General features: G+C 45.0%; 1 protein-coding gene across 3 annotated transcripts in view; it reads left to right on the top strand.

Moving 5' to 3' along the window:
- ntn1a (netrin 1a) overlaps window positions 1-17448 on the top strand; it is a 58064-nt gene that overhangs the window by 36452 nt on the left and 4164 nt on the right. For 2 of the 3 annotated variants that reach the window (XM_068726924.1, XM_068726925.1), the window contains 3 exons: window positions 5277-5426; window positions 7601-7654; window positions 15195-15269. In XM_068726924.1, the coding sequence (XP_068583025.1) occupies window positions 5277-5426; window positions 7601-7654; window positions 15195-15269 (279 nt within the window). The remainder of the gene's footprint in view (window positions 1-5276; window positions 5427-7600; window positions 7655-15194; window positions 15270-17448) is intronic. The other variant, XM_068726926.1, reaches the window with a different exon arrangement.

Genomic DNA, 17448 nt, shown 5'->3' with positions numbered 1-17448 from the left:
CTGGGGTGGAACAACTTGCATCCAAATCCTATGAGGCAAGGAAAGATAATAAAATGTTAATGTCCATAATTGGACATTAATTAGCATGCTAATCTAACAGCTTCACATCCCCTTATTTTCAAAGATACTCAAAGATGGGCAATAAATATTGCCACGGAGTAATGGTACAATTTTTACTAAAACAGAAAAGCAGTTTGCCATGATGTATTACCTTAAATGTACACTGAGAATTTAAATGATGATTTCACTAACTATGTTTACCTTAAGTGTGTAAAGGAGCTATTTGCAAGTCATTAAAATGGTTTTATCATAATGACAAACAATACAATGAGTGATGGAAGGAAGGTGGTGACCACGAAAAGCAACACACCCTTCATCCCCCTTTTTGCTGAGTATTTTAAATTAGTATTTCTGCATTATTTGTCTTTTATCATCAGGGAAGGAAAAGCATAGGTCAAGGAGTCTTACTAGTAACAACAAGAAATGGGGGTGCACAAAAGAACGGCGTGTTGCTTTATGTCTACTTCATTAGCTGGACGGTATCTAGTGCACCGTAATGGTACGCGCGCGGGTAACTTAAGAGTAAACTAGCAGGCTGAAGCCCTCGAGTTTCAACGCCACCAACAGTAACGAACGGCGAAGCACTTTGCAGCAACATGTTAGCTAGCTAACAAAAAACAACCAATGCAGTTTCCGGCGATATAAAGTTGTTCACGTGCTAGCAACGTAGCAACGTTAGCTTTAGTACAGACGTTAGCTTTAATATGTGCAAATTCATTCGACCATGCAAAACCGCAAGGTCGTTATCGTGAAATTGCACATGACGTTATGAACACGTGAAAAGTAGGCTGGGGTCCGTCACGTTGTAAACTTCTTAATGTTAACTTTTGCATTAAAAAAAATAGCAGGTTCGCTGACTAGCCAGTTAGCTAACGCACTCCAGAACATACACAGCCTTACCTGGTTAATTTGTAACCAGTTGACGTTAGCTAACGCACTCAAGAACACCAGACTTACCTTGTTAATTTGTGCGTACTTTTTTCCTTTTTCCTCCTTCTTCTTCTTCTTCTTCTTCTTCTTCTGGTTTTACGGCGGTTGGCGTTTTTTTCTCTCTCTCTCTCTTTATTGAACATTGTCAACAGACAGACATTCAACAGGTCATGAACATTCTTACACGCTTAAGATTTAGGTATAAAAAGTAAATGTCAATCAAATGAAATCTGAAAAAATAAGGTATCTAAACATAATGGTATCAAAAATCAAAGTATCTTAAACAGAGGCTAAGGAAAATAATGTTCTATTTATTTTATTTTATTATTTAAAATATATAATTAAAGTAGTATATATATATATATATATATATATATATATATATATATATATATATATATATACGTATATATATGTTTACTAACATCTACCCATGCGCAGTGGCCTTAGTTACCTCAGCAGATGCCCAAACCACTATACTAAGTTTTCTCGACTTAAAAGTTTCAGTGGACTGCACTCCTTATTAGTAAAGTTGACATTTTGAGTTAGTTCAACTTTTTTGTAAGGGTTTTGTCGACTCAACTTTGAAAAAGGTGTTAGTACAACACATTTAAAGTTGGGCTTTTTAGAGTGTGGGGGAGATACGGTGATATCTGTTTGTTGCATTTTCTACCCTGTTCACCAGTAGTGTTTCCCTTTAAGAAGCCATCTTGATGTGGAGTCGACAGCATTTCGACATCGATAATTACACTAGTGGTCCTCTCCAAATACTGAGCCCTGCTCTGGATTAGTCCTCCTCAGAGAAAAATCTACACTCAATAAAATCAAGCTTGAGCAGGTCGCCATTGGTTCTGGGACTGATGGACTAAATTCAGGCCTTTGCATTCGAATCCCAACATCAACCATCATGTAATCGCTTCCGCCAGAGGGATGATGAGAAACATATTTTGCACATTGAGGGAAATTAGGCTTTTGTAGAGGGATGGTCTGTTTTAATCAGAGTAGCATGCTTTTTTATTTATTCATAAAAAAGCAGTTTGCTTTGGGATTTAAAAAAATATTGTTTTTCACAACTTCACTTTTGGATTACAGTCACGGGGCGACATTAAGAACAACACACATGTGCTTCAAAGAGAAGAAGCTCACGTCCGACATTTTGGGGCTCGCTTTGTGGCCGAGGGCTGTTCGGGGCCGATATTTTTCCCGATCGATGAAACGTCAAACAAGACGGCAAGCGAGACACACCCTCTATAAGATGAACGCGTCATTTACGAGGCTGTTTACGTTTAGCGCAACAACCCGATAACTCCATCTCTCTCTCTTTCTGCTCTCTGAAGATACTTGTGGAGGAGCGTAAAACCTAATTATAATAGAGCACAGACTCGGGTAGCTTGGCTTCACTCCAGGGCTGACAAATTATTCTTATTGGCACAGAACGCACAAACCAAACGGGTGGTGGTGGTGGGGGTGGGGGATGGGGGGGTTCAGACTTCAAACACCAACTTTATGGTAAAATGATTGGCAGAGTTCAAAATTCTCACATTGTGCAATCTTAGACTGAGGATGCCTTTGAAATCCACTCTCCCCAGTTAACTAAGCACATTTTTCATTCTTTTATACTCCCGGCGCCAAGAGCCTTCTTCAAGCGTTCGAGAATTCCGTCTTCATCTAGAAACATGACAGCTACGACAGGGCTGATCCCTTAGATTCAGCTCTGCTACACGCACCTACACTTCTGATCATAAACTTCTGTCACAGAGACAGAAAGGTCCCCCTCTCTCACCCCCGTATCTCCCTGAGCCATCTGTGGCAGCCACGGAGCAGAGCGCCGGCAGCCACTTAACCGTTGAGTGGACACACACTTAAAAAAAAACTCTCACTCGCTACCCTCCAGAGCGAGTCGGCCCTTCAGCCAACAGGTGGGCCGTCCAAGCCAGGGAGTCGGACAATTAGTCATCCAGCCAGGAAAAGCAGCTCGGAGGCGATTCAGTCAGTCCTTTCGAGGGGACCAAACGCAGGGTAGGAGGAGGAGGAAGAGCGTTTCCCCACCTGTAGGCCATGTGCTGCGCGACTTGATTTACTGGCGAGCTCGAGGCTCTGAGAGCTGCGGTTACCAGGAAGACGCTCTATAAATATAACCGGAGCTCTCTGAAGCTCTGAACCAGAGGCGCACTTTGCCCTCCTGTGCCTCAACCGGCTCTGACACACTCCGAAATTTACAGGCCTGAAGACGCGCTGCACCGGCCTCCGAGCTGTTTATTGGGCTCCCCACGTGTGTGTGTGTGTGTGTGTGAGCTGTTCCTCCCCACCGAGCTAGACACAACCTAGCAATGAAAGCGGTGACAGATTGGTCTGATAAAAAGGAACAAATACATACACAAGGAGGCTTCTCTCAGTCTGATAAGGACGGTGAACAGCACACACACACACACACACACACACACACACACACACACACACACGGAGGAGAGATAAGAGCTGCAACAGAAGCCGAATCACAGGAAACAGGTAATAGAGATAAAAGCGCCAGAGTGTGATAGAGAGGAGGTGGCCTGCTGAAACCTAAACTATGGACTTCACCCTCCAGGATAGAGTTGTCTTGCAGTACTTCTTGAGGAGGAGCACTTCAAAACACCTCACTAAAAACAACAACTGTGTCGTTTTCCAGGAGCCTGAGGTCGATCATGAAGAGTACAGATTCCGTATTACATTACCACTTTACGGCAGTGTTTTCCCCCCCGAGGCCCCGCTGTAATGTGTATCTCCCAGAGTGCACGTCGGTCGGACAGCCTGGATGAATAACAACCGTATCGACGTTCTAGAACGAAGAACACCTTACACTGGAGCTGAAACTTTAGCTTTTTTTAACACATAAAAGACATAAATTCTAACAAAAAAAACCCAATCAAATAGCATCTGTCCCCTGCAGTCAGATTACATCATTTAATCCATTGAATGAATGCACAGTAGAAACCTGCGGGTTTTGAATGTATGCATAAGCGTCACTATTAATTAAAAACTTGTTTTTACATTTATTCGTATGAAACATTCATTTTAATGCAATTGGGGCCGAAACGGACGGATTGTTTTGAAGCTGTAATTTCGCACTGGGGGCTGAAAGCAGACCGTACGGTTAAAAACAAAAACAGGTCAAACCACTAAATACCCCCCCTCCGCAAACCTCAAAGTACATAATTCAGCTATACGCCCTTTGAAGGCTTTTCAGAGTGACAAGTGACACAATGCAGGAAAAAAAATCTTCAGGGGAGGAGGGGCAAAGGAGCAGAGGCCGGCCCAACCCTGAGGCCGAGAGTCGGCACCACTGCTTTTCCATAGGAAATGAAAACCCAAATTATAACACCCATGGGGTGAGGAATATAGTGGTAGGCTTTGCAGGTTTTTCGAGTGGAAAATTTTGATAGATTACCAAGACAGGATTCTTCTGTATTTCCTGTACCAACTGAACAGTAGAAGATTCATTCGACCACCTCTCCTCGCAATGATTCACATCCAAAAGAAGAAAGAAACTCGCAGATAACTTTTATTTAACGCCAATTTCTGAACTTGACAGGCTGTGAAATGAATTAAAGGGCTTGCATCGGGGGGAACAATTGGAAAAATTATTACATTCCTGCAGCATGTGTGTTCCATAGACCCCCCAGTTTGGGAGGAAGTGTGGCAGACGTCCTGGGCGCACGTTCAAAGCCCGCCATTAATCAGAACCAGGCAATTAGGATTAGCCTCCATTATTTTATCATTTGGTAAACATGCGCGCGCCATTCTCCTCACAGCTGCGGAGCGTTTGCACGGCGAGCGTGCACGGCGAGCGTGCACGGCGAGGCCAAACAGCCACACTTTGGGATTTGAAGATCGTGCAGATACTGTATCCTGGCAGGTTTCGATTCATTCGGATTATGCCTGATGAGCACATGCTAATTAGCTAATTAGCAAACGGTGCCAAAAATGTTTGTAGACACAGGAGGATGTGTTGCTCTTTCTTTAGTCGGGGGACCACGCTCGCTTCAAAATGAGCGCTGTGGTGTTGGACCCTGAGTAAGTTCTGTCTCTGTGTGCATGCCTCCACCTGTCTCTCACCCACTCTTATTATTGTTGCCTCCACTGCTGTGTGCACCACCTGCACTCTCTGTAGATAGCACATGTTTGTATCTCCCCACATGTTTGTGTGTGTGTGTGTGTGTGTGTGTGTGTGTGTGTGTGTGTGTGTGTGTGTGTGTGTGTGCGAGACCACTCACTGTGCCTCTCTTTCTTCCTTTGTTTCCTCACAGCATGTGATTGCCATCCCGTGGGCGCTGCTGGCAAAACCTGTAACCAAACCACAGGACAATGTCCCTGTAAAGACGGCGTGACCGGTATCACGTGCAACCGCTGCGCTAAAGGCTACCAGCAGAGCCGCTCGCCCATTGCCCCCTGCATAAGTACGTGGAACCCAAGTCTTTACCATGTCTGCCTCACTGTAGGGCACTGTGGCTCTGGCCTCAGGTCTGTTGCACATATTTGAGAAAAAAATTTAATTAAATTAAAAAAAATTAAAAAAAAGAACCAGGGACGCACCAGACTGGTGATGACACACACACACACACACACACACACACACATGTGCATAATTCAAAAGTTACACACAGGATGCTGCAAAACACACACTGCTTGAATCCTCTTTTCTCCAGACAAGCGCATTAGTGTCCCGACTTATCTGTTTTCTGACCAGTAAATCTGCTCTAGCTTAAATAAACTAAGCGTTCAAAACTGAGCCTCAAGGTCACGGTCACGGCTTGTCTCGGTCCCCGTGAATTTGAGTAAAGACGCGGAGCCGTTAACACCAGCGTCTCCGAGCCCCAAAGTGCCTTAGAGGGTTGAATTACAAAATCTATCTTGTTCTCAGCGTCCGATGACCATTTATTAGCTAAAACGTGGCCTTGTATTACAGTCAAAGATGATGAAAAAAATACGGCATCGCCTGAGGGAAGACTTAAAGCAGCATGGACAGTTTGAGGATAGCTGTTGGCCCTTTTGTCTCACTCTGAAAACACGTTTTAGATACTAGGAGTTGAGCGCTTACGAGGGTTAAATCTCGACATGCACGGCTGAGGTCCAGTAAAGGAATAAGTGACTGTGAAGTGAGAGCTGAGGTGTCAAACATGTGAAGAGATGGAAATGAAGTCCCTCTCTTTATGAAATCTAGATTCAATCTTTGACTTCCCTCTGTTGGATGTCTTGCCAAGTTCCATTTTGATTCTGAGTCCTGTTACATCTTTGACTTTGAGTACGCCGCTGTCAGCCATAAATCCATACGCGGGTCAATTATGAGAAGCAGGCTCATTATTTAAAACTGGCACGCGCGGCAGCTGAATGCTGATGGAAGATTTCTGATCAACAACATCAGCGGAGGGACCTATGGGCTCACTGAGGCGCCATTGTTTTTTGGCAGCAATTGTTTTCCTTGACATTATAGGCAGACCAATTCATCACAGGAGAGGGCCTCGTTATGTCCGCAAGTCAAACAAACAGGCGTGTCCGCAGATCATGATTCATGGCGACATAAACGCTGTGTGCACTCAGGAAGTAGCGAGCAGGAGATCTGATTCGACTCGATCAAAAAGACTTGATTCTTCACCTTCGCCCAGCTGAATCCACCACTGCTGTGCCCCTCTTTCTCCTTTGCATGCGTCTTTGATACATATTTTTGTCCCCCCTCTCCCACCGCTGCTGCGTGCACAGACTTTTTGATGAGTCCCTTCTGTCTCTTTCTGCCCACAACAACAACAAAAGGACACATGCTGTGTGTTTGTTATCTCCCGCTGCTATCCTTTGGAGATTAGAGTGCCGTTCTTCATGCATGGTTTCTCGGAGTGTCAACTTCCTACCCACTGGTGGATACAAGAGCATGGAGGAGGGCTGAGAGAATCAAGTCTTTGGACAATCATACAGCTCTGTTGTAGCAGCCAGGTAGGGAGGATTAAACAGAAACATAATAACTCAATAGTGTCCTCCCTTAAAATGAAAAAGTATACTATTTTGTCCTAAAATGTCACATTGGAACAATATGTTTTATTTCACATCTGATGGTCTGGCCGCATAAAATTTGGAGACGCAGCGACAGACACCAAAACAGCTGACCAGCAGCGGTGTAGTGCTATTCAGGTACCGGAGCGCATCTATCACGCACGCGCGCGGTTACATTGTGGCTCGTTTCGAAGGTTGCTGTTCAGTGGCAAATTATCATTAGTCAACTATTACTGACCACGTGGTGAAATGTTAGACGCACTTTAAGGAGGAATGATATGTTGATAAATCTGCGTTAGAGCTTGCGCATGTTCGTTACAAGTCCAGACGAGTCTGAAGTGTTTCACTGTTTTCGTCCGTTTTCGGATTCTCCCCCCACCGTGGAGGCATGGAAGAAAAACCTTACTTCAAGAATTTAAGGTTACACGCGTTGAGCATTAGATATACCCTTCTAATGGTCTTCATCATCAAATGTGCACATTTGCCCACAGTACCAATATGCATGCACACAAAGACAAACACTCACAAATGGACATATCAGATAATAATGAAAGTCTTTGTGTCAATGTCATGTTTTCTCCTGGAGTAGAGATTCCAGTTGCACCTCCTACAACCCCGTCCAGCAGCACAGAGGAGCCATCAGGTGAGTACAGACCAGAACATTTACTTTTTTTTTTGGGAAACTTATATGTATCTATATGCTGCTACGCATCCATATAAGCCCACCTGGCATTGAGGGAGGGATGTGGAAGTGTACAGGGATTTTTTTCAACAGTTTCACTTCTCCCCACAATATTTTTCCATAAAAAACAGACTGCAGGATAAATTGGATCCCTCTTGTATTCCCCCTCCTTATTAAAGGGGTTCATGAATATTAAGCCCATTAGCAGCTTCCCTGGGATGTGCCTCCTTTAATCTCTCACACTTTCACAATTAATCAGTCTAACTGCGGCACAGTGGGGTGTTGGTCCGCAGCGTGCAACTCGGGGGCCGTTTGTTTGATGCAGGAAGGACTGGCTGAGGTGAACTGGATCTTGTATTTCATAGGTTGAATTTCTAGTTATGTTATGTTAGTGGTTTGTTGTAGCTATTTTCAGTTGACTTAAATGGGATCTTTTTTTATTGCAAATTGTGATATGAGTAAACTTGGAACAGTAAGAGACCTATAGCGTTATATAACGGTAATTCAATATGTGATGCGGTAAAAATTCTAGCACACAAACTTGTGCCTCATGAACATAAACACACATAACTCTACAAACCCTTTGGGAACGAGTCCCGCGTTGTGTCTTTTGGCCTCGTGGTGGAAAAAGTTGTTCTGGCTCATGGCGTGTTTGCTCCGTCTCGCCCATGAGGTTGCAGGAGGCCCCAGGTATCCATATATTGAGTGTGTGTGTGTGTGTGTGTGTGTGTGTGTGTGTGTGTGTGTGTGTAAGAGGCTCCTGCAGCACTGTTGTTGGGCCCTGACGTTCTCTGGACAGCTTCGATTGACAGCGCCGTCGAAATACTGCCGGTTCCCCAGCTGTCCTACACCTCCTTCTTTTCTCTTTCAGTCTATTTTTCGCTCTCCTCCACCTCCTTCGTCTCCCTCTGTTTCACGCTTTGTCTTCACATAACACTGTGGGTGGTGCCGAGCAGAATCTGGAGTTTCTCCGGGCCCCCTTTGTCAGGAATCTGTCCGCTTTCGGGCTGTAGGAAATTTTCCCTCACCTCACTGAGGGTATACTGGATAAGTGGGAGAAGGACCCGTATTCCTTTATCAACTTGAGTAAATGCAAAGTTATTCAGCAAATGTATTGCTTTTTTGTTTCGCATCGAAAAACAAAATGTGGGTTTTGGATATTTGTTGGGGGGGTTGTATGAAAACTTACCTCTCCCACCAATTCACTGACATCATGTGAAATCTTTGCCTGTGGCTACATCCTGGTTCAAGGCTAAAAATCCTCTTATACTCTCATTGATGAAACCATATGATTGAACTAATGTAAACACAACCTGAAGGAGACTGTAATGTCTTTGACCGTGTAGCTAAGATAATCTAATCACGGCAGTTCTGGGAATTCCCTCTCATATGTATAATGGACACGAGACTGTTCAGCCCAAAGAGGTTGAAATCAAGCACCTTGATGGACGTCCTGCATCACAATCGGGAGTAGTAGGGGGGTCCCGCTGGACCACCCGGGCTTGAGGCGCAGAGGATGAATTCAAACAGCTGTAATGTCACCTAATATGGAATTGCAAAACAGATCAGGGGATTTTATCAGAACATCGAACAATATTTGCCACCCTACTAATAGTACCTGCACCAGATTAATATATTACATTTTTGAATTACTAAATAATAATAATAATAATTATTACTATTATTATCATGGTTATTATTATTATTATGATTATTGTTATTATATTATTATTATTATCATCATCATTAATAGTAGCAGAAGTTGTTCAGTGGTAATGGTTGGGTTATAATATGTTTATTCAAGGGATAGGAGAATAAAAAAACTAATTGGGGAGAAGGAGAAGGAGAAAAAGAAAAGGATGAAGATGGAAAAATGGGGAAATTGGATTAATCAAGAACAATAAAAAAAAAACAGAAAAGAGAAAGAAGAATGAGTAGATGGAGGGGTAGAAGAAAACATTATGGAGCGGGTAAAAAAAAGGAAGAAGATGCGGAAGAAATGAGGAAGACTTTTAGGCTCTGTTAAGACATGAAAGTTCATTTTCAAATAATATATATGTGGAACAAGTGTCCACGAGTGTGTGTGTGTGTGTGTGTGTGTGTGTGTGTGTGTGTGTGTGTGTGTGTGTGTGTGTGTGTGTGTGTGTGATAGCAGGGGGTGCTGGGCTGACAGCTGTAAGGCAGGTGCCTTGTTGCGCTGAAGTCGAACGAAGAGGAGGAGGAGGGGGGGCGTATCTTTTTGGAGGGGGTGAATGGAGAGCGTGAGGGAAAATAGAGTGGATATTAATTTGTCTCCCGCAAGCAGGGCTCTCCCCCTCTCAGCCACACGGAGGGCTGGAATGCATGGAGAATACCTCCGATGGTGTGGCCCAGACAAAACACACATTGTGCTTGTAGGTCACGGATGGTGTGAGTCGCCACTCCCACGGGTCGTGACAGAGACGTCTGCAGCGGCAGCGAAATGTGGAGGAGATTAACCGCTGATGACCTGCGATGGCCGCAACCCGGGCCTGTCAGGAAAGGAAGATGTGAAAGTGACTAATGATGATGATGATGATGAGGAGAATCGGAGTGATGACGATGAGGCGCGTAAGGGTAACGGGGTTCAGTCTTATTATGTGTGTGTGTGTGTGTGTGTGTGTGTGTGTGTGTGTCTTGTTCGAGGCTGGAAGTGATCAGAATCTGTGGCGGACCCCTCCTTGGATTCTTTGGACATGAGTCTCGCTTCACACACCCTGTTCAGCACTCGTCGACTCCACCGCGCTTCACAGTCCTGTCAACGTGGGATCTTATTACGTGCTTAATTGTGGAAGAAATAATGGAGAAATAAAAATTCTGCAATAAGCAGGGCCAAAGATAGAACAGCACAGTATCAAATTCTCACGATCGATATCAAACCTTTGCACGCAATTTACATCTTGTTGCTCAGAACCGTTATTTTAATGACATGACAAACCTTGGCAGGGTTCTTTCCTCTCTCCGTGTTCACGCTTTTTGGTTGATAACCAACAGGAGTCCCCGTTGACTCATCTGAACCTCATCAGCTGCAGAGGACGAATCAACTCATCAGAACTGCTTGCACGCCACCACTCCAATCAGGTCAGGACCTCTAACAGCCTCTTCGCTGGCTGTTGTCTGCCCCGAAGACAAACCGTCTTTTACTCTGCGACGATACAATGAGGGGAAAAAAAGAAGCGGGGGACTCCTCTTTTCTCTCCTCGTCTTTGCTGGATGGGATCCAAACTCACGGCTCTTGTGTGAGCGGAGGAGGACAGAGCAGGGGCAGCACACTGGGCTCCGTAATCTAATTACATGCTTTATTTGCCGCAATTTGTTTCTCAATCAGTCTGGTTGAGGGAGAAAGCCCTCCTCCTGGGCCGTCAATTACACCTCCTTGTCTCGCCGCTGTGGTACTTCTGATGCCGCCCTGCCTCTGTGGCCACGTTATCACTGAGTATATAGACATGTATCCAGAGTGTTTCTAGATCCAGTTGAGATAGAATGGCCATCCACACCTGGCTTTGGCTTCGAGAGACTTCTGGAGATCAGATTTCACTCGCCTTGGTACATTTAATATTATCTGTGCAACAACGAAATACATATTAGTACTCAGCCATACCACTGCAGAAGTGGGGATGGTTGCTTTGAAACGCCTTTTGTTGGTCGGAAAATCAACTGTGTTCGAGGTGTGTTGTGGACATAGAAATAAAATAGGAACGGAACGGACAATCCCATTCAAATCAACATAGCAGGACGGCCAGAGTGGCGGCCATTTTCATGTGTACTGTTGTCATTGCGATTGGTTGTAGCGGGCTAACTTCCTTACAAACTTGAGAGAACCTGAGAAAATGAGTACAATCAACTAAATGCTCCATCCACACACTCTTGTCAAAGTGAGAGAAAGCACATTGCTATCGCCAGATAAGTGACAACTTTGTTTCATTTTCTGTAAACCGTGTAGCATTAAATCGTGGTGGAATAGAGCTAGCTAACTAGCAGACAACTGGCCAGCTTGCTAATTCCACCATGCTTTAATGCTGTACTGGTTACAGAAAATGGGCTGACCGGTGACCTGGTGGCAAGCGGCAGGGTCTAACGGTCCCACAGCCTCACTCCCCAATGCTCCGGAGATGGACAAGCTACAAAGCTAGCTAGAGGCCGCTCTCTTCCCGGCGAGCTGCGACAAGACTTTATGGCCAAACTGACATGTGGTGTCACCATAGCTCCATTTTTCCCTAAAAAAGAAAAGAAAAAAGATGGATGTCGGGGAGTTTGATTTTAAACAAGTCTGATTTCTTTTCCACGTTTGCTTCGTGCGTTGGCTTCAATCAACCACTTCAGTTGTCTTTCATCATCTTACTGTAGCCGAATATTTTTAGTTATAAAGGAAGTGGGTACACAAAAGCATACACTACTACCAATGTTATATTTTGGGGCATGTTTTTTTTTGTACTGCTGTGCTACCTAACACTGGCTGCTGAACCAAAGTCAGGCCTGGTTTGGCTTCCATTGCCACCATAAAGCTTTGGCTCAAACACACAGAACTGTACAGTGCTGTGTTCTGTCTTAAAGCAGCTTTAGTAAGAAGCATCCCAAATGAAAACGATTAGCTTAAAGGGTTGTACAGCACTTTGATGGAAGGGGCAAAGGTCCACCTCTCAGTTACGCACTTCTCAGTGCCTCTGAAAGGCAGGAGACAAAGCGCTGTAGTAACTACATCTACTCAGAACACCCAAAGCACATTTTAGCTCAGTGCTACAGGACTGCTCCCACTTCCCCTGCTTGTAACGCGCGCACAAAGGGAACATTTGTCCTCACGGTAGGGGACTGCCTGGCCCTAAATGGGGATCTCGGGGTGCTCTCAGCGGGGCCCGGAGCTGCGTCTCAGGGGTCCACTAATGGGGAACGAAAGGCTATCAAAGGGAAGTATCATGATGGCATCAAGGGGGGTTATGAGAAAACAAAGATTCCTTTCCACAGCTCCCCCTTCCATCATTTACATGGTAATCAGGTGCAGCTCATATAGACTCCTCTGTTTCATTTACTCTGCCTATTTTTCATTACTCTCTATTTACTAACAACCAGATTGTGAGGCAACCAGATTTGGAATTTTTGCTGATTTTGGAATTTTACTTAAAAGCCCTGTTCCTCCTCCTCATCTTCTTCTTCCCATCCCCCCTGATAAACTTCACTCCTGTCTTTGTTTTTTGTGGGGGGGTGGGGGGGTGGGGGGGGGTGGGGGGGGTTGTCAACCTCTCCACCCCTTCGCTCTCCACCAGTATCCATTCTCCCTCCTCCCTCCCTGCATTTTTTCTCGTCGTGGTGTTCCCTGGGCAACCTCATTCAAACGGAGCATAAAGGAGAGTAAAGGCATGGGGCAAAGATCTGCTCACAACAATGAAGTTTGTTCATATTCAGTCCGCCTGAAAGCTCCGGTCCTTCCTCCGCCATCACTCTCCTCCACTACTGCTCGCTGTCCATCCACCTCTTCCTCCCTCCTTTCTTGCATTATGCTCATTACAACTTGCAGCACTGAAGTGTAAACCAAATCAGTATACTCTGGATCCAATTAATGCCCTGTTGGGAGAGCGCTAAAGGAGCAGAAAAGAAAGGAAAACAAGTAATTTTTTTCTTTCTTATGATATGGCCTCACGTCACACGCTATCCTGGCCCGCACTGTATGTGGCTGTCAACATGACAGCAACGCAGGGGGCAATCGCTTGCAGCTATATACGCTCTGGGTTGCTGGGGCAAAGTGGAGGGAGGTCGATACAGTTGCCTCCTTCACCTCCAGGTAATCAATCATAAAAGGTACAGCATATGTATATCCTTATGGATCCATACGGACAAGGAGCAGGGTTGGTTATAATCTGCAATGCATACTTCCGATAATTCAAAACAACCAATGGGAGATCCAGTACGGTGTGAGTTCCCTTACCGACGTGATTTTGTGCACAGAGACTTTTGTGCACAAAAAGTTGTTTTTTATCCAGATGACGAATCAATCTGAAATACACTTTAAGCACTCGGCGTACACATACACAGACGAGTGAGTCGTGAGGAGATTCGGGTGACCCCTCTGCCTGCGTGAGGTATTTATTTGTTCACGGCTCCAGAGTGGATGCCTCCGCCCTCCCACCCAAAAAAAAAAAAAGGGGGTCCTCTGCCTAACGCTTCATGGATGGCTAATTTTCCCTTCCTGACCTCCCTTTGTGTGGCATTGACCCCCTTTCACACCCCCCAACCTTCTAGTCCTTCAAATAGCTGCCAGCCCTCAGCTCCCTCCCACCCCCCTCACGTCCGCACTACAATAAATGCAAAAGCTTGACGTGGTCTTCGATGGGGCCTTGATGTGATCCCAAGGGTTATTTTTTTTCCGGGAGGTCGGGGGCTGAGGTGACAAGCGAGGTGAGATTTCGGAGTGAGGTGGTGGTGGTGGGAGTGGGGGGGGACAGTGGGGTCTGCTCCGGGCCTGACTCATTCCCACAGTCTTGACGGGGAGTGAGTAGGTAGCGGGGTTCTTCTCTTAAACCGCTGCTGGTACCACCAGCTCCATTCAGAGGTCCTCGCCATCACACATGGAGGTTAGTTAGAAGGTTAAAGTGCCTCCACCATGAACAAAACACACACCCTCCATGATTCCAGCAGTGGCATCAAAACTGCAGACTGTCGTTGTTGTTCTCTACAGTTGTTTTAAGGGAACCTTACTTTCTCTTTGTTCTCAAAAGGCAGACATTTTTTTCTTCCCTCTTCTTTCTTTGTGTCTTTACTAAGACGGCCTTCTGGTCCAGAACCAGAAATGCATGATTGAACAGAAATAGGACTGGAGGCGGTGCTAAAGCAGCTGTGTAAAGTTAAAATATGACCTTATTTCCATACCTGTAAATGTAGGTCCAACAGAGGAAAATATTTCTTACATTTCAATCTAGTGGAAATTATAAAGTTAATCATGGATTAGTGCTAATTAAACTCCCAGCTCATCTATAGTGAGTTTGCATTTTACAACCATCTTTACACATGTGAAATAATTGTTTATTAATTGATTAATTGATAAAACATATCATCAATAATTCACACTGTAAACATTTTCTTTCACATTGAAGGGGATATTTACCAGATTTAGTTTTTGACATGTAGATGATTTTTGGTAAATGTAATAGCCTACATTTGCGTATCATAATAATAATTAATAACAATAATAATAATTTTAAAACAAATATTATTATTGTTAATCAGTTGAGTATGAATGATACATTATTCAATTAAATTTTTAAGAGATTTTTCTTTTCAATCCAATTTCTTTGTTTGTAATAAATTCACTTTTGACTTAGTAGCCCCCCCATGTTCTGAAAATTGCTTATTGTGAGATTTGTTTTTATCTCCCCCAACGATGAATTCTTAATGTATTCACAAAACTCTCGCCCTCCTTTACTAAATAAAACACTGTTTGTTTTCCCCCTCCAGCCTCCTAACCGTATTTTCTCCCCTCTTATTCTTGCAGACTGTGACTCTTACTGCAAAGCGTCTAAAGGCAAACTGAAGATCAACATGAAGAAGTACTGCAAGAAAGATTACGGTAAATCAACAGACCAGTTCATGACTTGGATTAACGTTCACTTCTACAGGAAAGCTTTAAAACAGGTGGTCTGATGGAAGAAACACCCCGTTTCCGTTTTCACTGGCTTGGCTCAGGATAAAACATGTTTTTAAAGTTTCTTATTCTGCAGGAACAAATAGTGTGTCTCAGGCTTCTTTGGGAGGCAGCAGAACCACTGAGCACAGTTTGGGATACGCACTGGGCCCAGAATACCTCCCATCCCATACATCCCAGTCCAGCATGTTGCTGGGGAGCTGCTGCAGTTTACAGGGGAGGCATTTTCACTGATGGCTTACTCTCAGCTTTCTGAGGACAGAGACAAAGGATCAAACGCACGACAGCAGATCTTCAAGGAGGATGAGAGAAGCAGACAAACAGAAAGAGAGAAAGGGCAGGATGAAGAATTAGGCAGAGGTGTGCGTTTTGGGGGGGGGGGGGGGGGGGGGGGGGGTCTCCGAGCGGGCATTTAAGACCCGAGGGGATGAAGCAAAGACAGTGTGACGGACAGTGGGCGCTCTCTCCAAGAGATCCTCATTAAGGCAGCCCACTTCCCCCACGGCCGACGCCATTCCCGCTGCATTCCTGTGGCCGCCCGTCCGCCACGCCATTCAAGGTGTGGATAAGACGTATGACCTCTCCCCTCTTCCCCCTCCCTCCGTCCCCTCCCTCGATTGAAGTCAGCCCGCTGAACCGGTCAAGCAAGCAGCGGCATCCTGCGGCATACCTCGGCAGCTTGACAGACAGGGCCCCGGGGGCTTTGTTCCGCAGGGATTTAGAGGAGTTAGGGGGAGGGGGGGGGGTCAGCTTATAGACACCTCCTCTTCCACCAGTGCCTACCTCGCCCGCTGATGTCGTGAGAAGAGCCGCGCCTCTGAAGCCTGCGTCCGTTCATCCACAAAAGTGTCGGCTCAGGCGGCCTCATCCAGCGTTCGTAGCAATTCCTACGACAAATAATGTGCCGTAATTTGTAGATATTCCAAAAAAGTAATCGTGTGTTATCCACGTAATCATGGTCGAGGAAGTATAAAGACATACTGTGCGGGCGGGAGGGGAGGTCGATGTCTCCAACAAGCAGCAATCTCTCAGCCAGGAGACCTTTGTTCCTTCCATTGTGCGTAAAGAGCCAGTGTTGATGTTTTGGTCACGTAACTTGCGAACTCCAGTAACGATGTTTCCGTAGCCATCTTAACCCAAGCGACGATCTATGCCTAGACGTAACTAAGTTTCCTGTGAAGAAGTTTATTGTGAAAAGGCCATATGCATGTAACGAGCAGGAATTGACACGTGTTGCTGGCTTTCGTAGGAAAACGCACGAAAAATGAGGAGGAACTTTTAGTCGGATGTCGAGATGTCAGCTGCATGGCGTTTTGCTTTTCTTTGGTTGGCCCAAAAAGCAACGTCGTCAGCCTTTTCAACATCAGGTTCTAGTTTAAATCTAGAAGCTACAGATGACAAATGGATTTTGTCAGTAGGCTATTTACTCAACACCTGCATGATATTGGCAGGCAGCATTTATTCGAGGACGTAGTGGTAAAGAGAGACATAAGGATGTCCTGCTGGAGAAACCATTCATCGCGTTGCCGGAGCCAGTAGAGCTTCCCAACTGGTTTGGCATGTGTTGTGTGTGAAGTGTAGGGGATCTGCTGGTGCTGATGGGTGGGATACCAAGCCAAATACAGTGGGAAGGTCCTCTTGTGCACCATTTATCAGTGAGGATGCAGGATATTTTTTATGTAAGTATATACATAAAACAAATTTGATGTTTTCATACAGAAAAGAGCAACAGATAATTAGTCCATGCTCCCCAAATAACCTTCCTTTTTTAAAATCAGATTATTGTTAAAACAACATCACAAAGGTGAACTTTGTACGTAAGAACCATTGAGCTCCTTGTCATATGTGTCCTTAGCTTGCGGTAGCATATTCAAAGATTCATAATAGACCAGAACAAGATCCCTGTACAGTAGTTACCATACACGAGCGAAGCGAAGCGGAGTGAAAAGTCAAACACAATGTAAATCTACAGGAGGAGCAGAGAGAGAGCCACAGCTTTGGACCGTTTTGAAAAGATCAGCAGGGGAGCGGGGCTCCATGCTGCGTAGGGAAACACCGCCACAAGCTTCTGCGGTCGACATACAGCCGCACATAAAGAATCGCA

This window comes from Cebidichthys violaceus, unplaced genomic scaffold (genome assembly GCF_023349555.1).
Source record: "Cebidichthys violaceus isolate CVI_PGR_0920_01 unplaced genomic scaffold, fCebVio1.0.p SCAF_4, whole genome shotgun sequence".
NCBI lineage: Eukaryota > Metazoa > Chordata > Actinopteri > Perciformes > Stichaeidae > Cebidichthys > Cebidichthys violaceus.
Note: the sequence above shows the minus strand (reverse complement) of the source record. Positions and strands in the feature narration are given on the sequence as shown.